We start from the raw sequence: 6,624 nt of genomic DNA, 5'->3' as shown, positions 1-6,624 counted from the left end.
ATAAGAGGTCTGTTCCAACACAACTTTGAACACAGATAGACAAATGTTTGGTTCTGAGGACAACTTTTTTATTCGGGGATGAGGAGACATTATATTAAAGCCTTAAATACTCATACAGACATTTCTATATATATTTTCCGGATGCATAGTGAATTCATATAACGAGGTTTTAATATATTTCAGAGATTCCATCAGTCTTTAAAATCTTACTCACAAAATCATTATCTTCGAGAAAAATACTTTATTTGGTAATGCACCCCAAATTCATTGGGGTGCATTACCAAATATTAACATACATGTTAATCAAAGATACAAATTTGTTTCCTTATTTTTCTTTCAAACAATAATTAGCTATAACCTAAATAGAATATATCTCAAACATTATTCTTTTTAAACAATTTTATATATTTTTCTCATCTTCTTCTCACACAAAGTTACATTACATTTTCCTTATTCATTCTTTCCCTTTTTTCCTCAACCCTACCTTCGCTATTCTCTCTATCCCACTCCCTCATACCTCCCTTCTCCAGTGATCCGCAAAACATGTTCAATCCGTTACAAAAATCCTATACAAATTAAACAAAATTATTAATAAATAGAAAATAAAAAATAAAATAGGCACATCAGTTGAAAAATTAAAAACAAATAAATAAGTTTGAAAACTAAAAAAACAAAAATAAAAAAAATTATAAATAAATTAAAAACAAAAATGATTTAAAAGAAATAATTACATAAGTTAAAACAAAAAAACACTAATAATTAGGTTTAATTTTTTTTTAAACATAAACATTTATTAATTGGAGAAGTTTGTCGGGGGGTGCGGTCAGCAAAGAACAACATAAATAAACAAAACCATATTTATCTATTTTATGCCGACGTTTCGACCTGAGTTTCAGGTCTTCATCAGGGGTGTGGCGTAGAAGGTAGGATTATAACTGATTGGAGCTGTTCAATTAGTTCCAAGCCGTTCAATCAGTTACAAGCCTACCTTCTACGCCACAACCCCTGATGAAGACCTGAAACTCAGGTCGAAACGTCGGCATAAAATAAATAAATATGGTTTTGTTTATTTATGTTGTTCTTTGCTGACCACACCCCCCGACAAACTTCTCCAATCATTAATCTACGGTCAACTATCTACACCTCATAAACATTTATTATGTGTTTAATATTAATTTCATTTCATTAAATTCGTCCATTTTTCCCTCTAACATGCTAAATAATTGGGAATTATTTTAATTACATGTTTTTTTCTATTTATTGCTAGCATGTAATGTTTTCACTCTTCCACATATCGAATGGCTCTGACCTAATATACAGAGCAATAAAACATTTTTGAGAAGGTCATAATGAATATGATTTTGAGGTTGTTAGAGGGTTTATTACACCCTTTTCTTTCCATTAAATATAAATTAGTTGTTTGCTTTGATAAATTAAATGGAACGTGTAAATGGTAGATACACGCTCCTACTTTTTCGATAAATAAATAATAAAATTAAAATAAAACAGTTGGTCAACTATTAACTGTAATATAATTAATTTATTAATAAAATAATACAGTTAAACTTTTATAAAACGGACAACCACGAGAAAATAGGTTTGTTCGTCAAAATAATGTGTTCTTTAAGAAGGGGTAAATATTAAAATAACACAAAAATGGAATAATAGAGTTATGTACATACCATCACTGAACCTGTGATACTTCATATGTTGGAAAAAAAAACAATTAAATTACACAAAAACAAGAGTAGTTAAAATATGAAAATAATATTCATATTTGCAAAGTGCTTCCTCTTTATTTATTTAAGTATGCAGTATAATTTTGAAATAACGAAATTCATTCCTATAATCGATAACGCAGTATTGTGTACGTTGGTTTAACTTTTTGCAAATTAAATGTCCCCTAAGTTCTGGAATTGAGGTTTATACATTCATTTGTAATGAATTAAATCCGTTACAGAGGAGTCAGACGAAAGTAGATTCCCACATCCGCAATAGAGAGGCTAAAATATTTGTTGCTTGTGATCTTAATACAATTGACCGTTCAGAAAAGTTTAACTGAACATTAGGAATGGAATCTCATTCATCATATTATGATTATGGAATCGTGTACCCTACTCCTAATTCCTAATTCGATTTGTAACAAAGAATCTATGGCGAGGTTTATAAGCCAAAGTGTTATGAGAAGACATGTAGAATAGACTCCATTGCTGTGAGGTAGGCGATAGTACCACCTTGATAACGACAGGTGAGTAAGGGGCGTGGTGTAGGAGCCATCGACTCTTCTCCCATTGGCTCAGGTGTATTGTCCGCCATTTTATATCTCTTTTTACAGCATTTGTTTAGTTACTATAATTTAAAAAAATATATTTCAACTAACTGATAATTTCCACTGATTAATGATGAGCTTTGGTCTACCGAAAATCTTCTGCACTAAACTACGCGAAAACGACTTTCAAATAATTTACGAATTACCGACAGGGATCTCGCCATATGTGGGGTAAGTTTGCAGTATCATAACCCTTTTAAAATATTTGTAAAACTCAAAATTTGAGTTGGGAAATTTTAGAAACGACATCAAACTGTGAAAATTTCGAATTTTAAATTTTGAGTCGAACTCAGTTTAATGAATTACCTAACTACTAAAATCATATAAACATGATAGTAATAGTGTAGGTCAAAAATTAATATTAATGAAGTTTTTAAAAAAATAGGGCGATTTTGACTTATAATTAATGACCTATAAATTTTGATGTGAGGTGAGAATTTATATTTGAAGATTGTCCTTGAGGATGGGCGAAACGTTGGACTATCGATATAATAAAGAGTGTTGAGACTAAACATGGATGCCATTTAATAAATAATTACCAGTATCATGAAATTGAAAAAATTATAATTAAAATATTTTGTTGTTTATTTATGCTCTTTTTGCTGACCGCACCCCACGACCATCTTCTCCAATTAATAATCTACAATCAACTACCTACATCTAACTAATCGAACATCATTTAAAATAGGGTACATTTACTAAAATATGAGCCCCAGTATCATTTGATAAAATATATTCCTAAAAATTCAGTAGTTAGTGAATTTATTTTGGAAAATGTGTATCTCTGGAACCATGAGACTTACAGATGCCTATTAGCACTCAAATTAAAGCCAGTTTAATGTGCTATAAAGTAGTTTATGACGTTTATAAGGTAAGAACTACGTAAGTGATGTAGGTGTAGTAGTTTCCATAATATCATGAGCTCTACTTTAAATGATGTTCTATTAGGTTTTATTGTGTTGTTGATAGTTTTAAAGATATGAAGCTCTGAATGGAAGTTTTTTTTTTAACATTGTGAAACAGCCGCCATTTTGTATTCCCCCTAACTGTACTGCACAGACTCATCAATTTGAATTAGTAATTATACATAGTTTTCATTAAAGTAATAAAAAATTTGGGTGAAATAATTGACTTTTTTTCCACCGGGCTCTTGTACTATTAGGAGCTATTGGCTATAAAACTAAAAGTAGATGTCAACTAAAAAATCTGCCGTATGATGTCATGGTAGTTTATTCATCCTCAGGAAGAGGTGAAATTTTTAATTTTTTTTTCTAATCGTTTACATTTTTAAACAGTTATACATCAGAATCCATTAAAAGAAATATAATGTAATTATTTCTTAGTCAACTTGTAATTTTACCTATTATAATAAATAACAGTAAAAGAGAGAAATATGAATTACTTAGCAATGTATTAGGAGGATCAACCGTGTTATTTCTTGTTTTTCGTTTAATAGATATGATATTATTCAATAAAATGGCGTAAAGAGTTTACGAAAATTTACCAACTTTCTAGATTTTCAAACTGTTGGGGAGATTGTGATACCCTCCTTCTTCTTATCCACTACCTCTCCATCACCATGACAACGTCCCCGATCAGCCAATGATATAAATTTTAATCTGTATGTTTAGCTTATCATTCCTGCGAATTCTTTCCTTCCGAGCCAAGTAAGAAGATAGTAACCATCGACCTCCACTTCATCTAGGGTGGACTCAAGAGCATTGAAGAGCATCTTTATTCCCTTGAGATCCAGTGACGTAATTGCGGTCTAAGAGGCTAAAAGATTTCCTTGTGATAAATCGGAAAACGATTCGAAGAACAGAGGGCACTGTAGGAGCGGTCACCATATCTGATCCCAACTCAATCTTACTCTCTCCGAGTCTTTCTGTCTCTCGTCTGTATATAGTCCAAGAGCCCAGGGGGGAGGGAGGATAAAAAGATATTTCACCCAAATTTTTTATTTATCTAATGAAAACTGCCTATAGTTTAGAGTTAAAATTGATGAGTCTGTCAACTATAGTTAGTGGGAATAAAAATGTCTGCTGTTTTGAAACGTTACAAAAAAAAAAAAAAAAAAAAAATCAGAGCTTCATTTCTCTAAAACTACCTACTACTCTTAAAAACGTAATAGATCAATATTTAAAGTAAACTTGCTAAAATAAGAGATCTGATAGAGCTGTTTACGTTCGATATTTTCCGACATACAGTTTTTCAAAAAGCAAAATTTTATTCCAAATATAAAAAACCCAATATTTTTTGATTTATTTTGGCAAATATCATGAAAATTACTACACCTACGAAATACGTTGAGATGTCTATCAAGCTCTCAGTTGAGGAGTTGCAGTTTCCCATGATATTCACCAAAATACATTCGCAAACTTTTTATTTCTCGCAGAGTTCAGAAAAACCGTTGGTTCAACAAAAACTATATCTCAGACGTACAGATGTCTTTTGGACCTACATTAAAGCTAGTTGAACGTACTGTAATGTAGTTGATAAGGTATATCTTCGTGGGAGGAGGAGTTCTCATGATATTTTCCAATAGATAGTACTAATAGTTTATACTTTAGATAAGCTTTATGCTACAAAAATTTGGAAAAGGAGTTTTGGTGATATTCATCAAAAGTAATTCACATTTTTTTTTCTAAACAACGAAAAATCAATTTTTTTTTGTTACTTGGAAAAAAATGTTGCTTTTTGAAAAACTGAAAAACTTTAGAACTATAGAAGATAAAGAGCTACTTTTTAGAAAACGTACGGTACTTTAAATATCCTATGAAGTATTTTAGTGTTGTTTGTGGATTTAAGAATATGGAACTCCGAATGAAAAGCGAGTGAAAAGTTTATGTTTTTCTAGAATAAAAAAAACTTGAGGAGTCCTACTTCTTGAATATTTCAATATTTACATTTTAATAACATTTACACTATCCCTTGTACAGTCTAGTGTAAAATCAAACTTTTTTTTAAACAGAAAATAACTTCCAATTTTTTCTTTACTGTAATGGTTGGGAGTCATCAATAATGTATTTTCTCTTAACTGAATATTTGATTTGAAATCAATTTAATATCCACAGATAATAGACTGTTACCTCCAGAATAGGTTCCAATATTTCTTCCTCCGCTCCATAATTCGTCAGAATGTAAACTATTAAAAACAGCATTTACTCCTTTGCTAATATTATTTTCTATCATAAATTTATCAATGTCTGGGTTAATTCTGGTTTGTATTTATTCTCCATTAAGTACGCCAACGGATGAAATATCAGAAGGTGCATGGTCATAATTTATTTGGAAATTAAAAAAAAACAAAAAACTATTGAGTGGGGAAATTAAATTCCCCACATTATTTTACAAGGCCCCGGTGGAAAAAAAGTTAGTTATTTCATCCCAATTTTTTTATTACTTTAATGGAAACTACGTATACTTACTAATTAAAATTTATAAGTCTGCACAGTATAGTTAGGGGAATACAAAATGGGAATAAAAAATAATTTTTCATTCGGAATTTCATATTTTTGTAACTACTTACAACACTATACAACCTTTAAAGTATATTAAATTTGCTAAAACACAAGTCCTAGTAGAGCTGTTTACGTTCAATAATATTCGAGATAGTTAAATGAACGGGAAGTTAATGTGAAAATTCTTTATCTCAGGAACCATGAGACGTACTGATGTCTATTAGCACTCAAATTAAAGTTAGTTTAATATACTAGAAAGTAGTTTATCTTCGTGGGAGAATTATTTTTTATATTTTCCAATAGGTAAGTTGTATGATATAAAACTTTGGAAAAGGAGTTTTGAGATACTTTTTTTAGTTATGGTCCATTAAAATTGTGAACTCAAAAATAAAGGTCGAAGATGATGGAGAATAATTTACTAGAAATAATAAAAAATTACTCAACCCCAATCACTTACTAGTATTTGGAATTGGAATAGTTTTAATATTTCCTTCAGATTACTTAATAAATTCGTTGCAATATATTTGCATTGAGCGAATAGGGAATTTGACGGAAGAAAAATAATTGAAATAATGTTAATATTATTGTCAGCCAATTAAGAAACCCAATCATATATATTTTAATTAATATAGATACAGTATCCATTTTTAATTTAAGTTTTAAAAACTAAGATTTTTAATCTGTGTACCAACAGAAGGAAAACGCTAGCAACCATGATATTTTCAATTGTGACTCCATTTAGACATCAACAAACAACAGTGATTAAGCCATTTACACTTTTTAGTTGTTTCAAAAGTATTATCCATTTTGCTATCAAGAATTTTCATTAATATA

At 30.0% G+C, this 6,624-nt stretch overlaps 1 protein-coding gene across 2 annotated transcripts in view; it reads right to left on the bottom strand.

Annotated features, from left to right (window-relative positions):
- Positions 1-442: 442 nt before the first annotated feature.
- Positions 443-6,624, bottom strand: part of Ack-like (activated Cdc42 kinase-like) — a 54,327-nt gene continuing 48,145 nt past the window's right edge. For both annotated transcript variants that reach the window (XM_014425793.3, XM_014425792.3), the window contains exon 21: positions 443-566. In XM_014425793.3, the coding sequence (XP_014281279.1) occupies positions 548-566 (19 nt within the window). In that variant the 3' untranslated portion in view covers positions 443-547. The remainder of the gene's footprint in view (positions 567-6,624) is intronic.

The sequence above is a fragment of the Halyomorpha halys genome, unplaced genomic scaffold, assembly GCF_000696795.3.
Source record: "Halyomorpha halys isolate HHAL.00 unplaced genomic scaffold, Hhal_1.1 Scaffold533.1, whole genome shotgun sequence".
Classification (NCBI taxonomy): Eukaryota; Metazoa; Arthropoda; class Insecta; order Hemiptera; family Pentatomidae; genus Halyomorpha; species Halyomorpha halys.
This window is presented reverse-complemented; position numbering and strand designations above follow the sequence as displayed.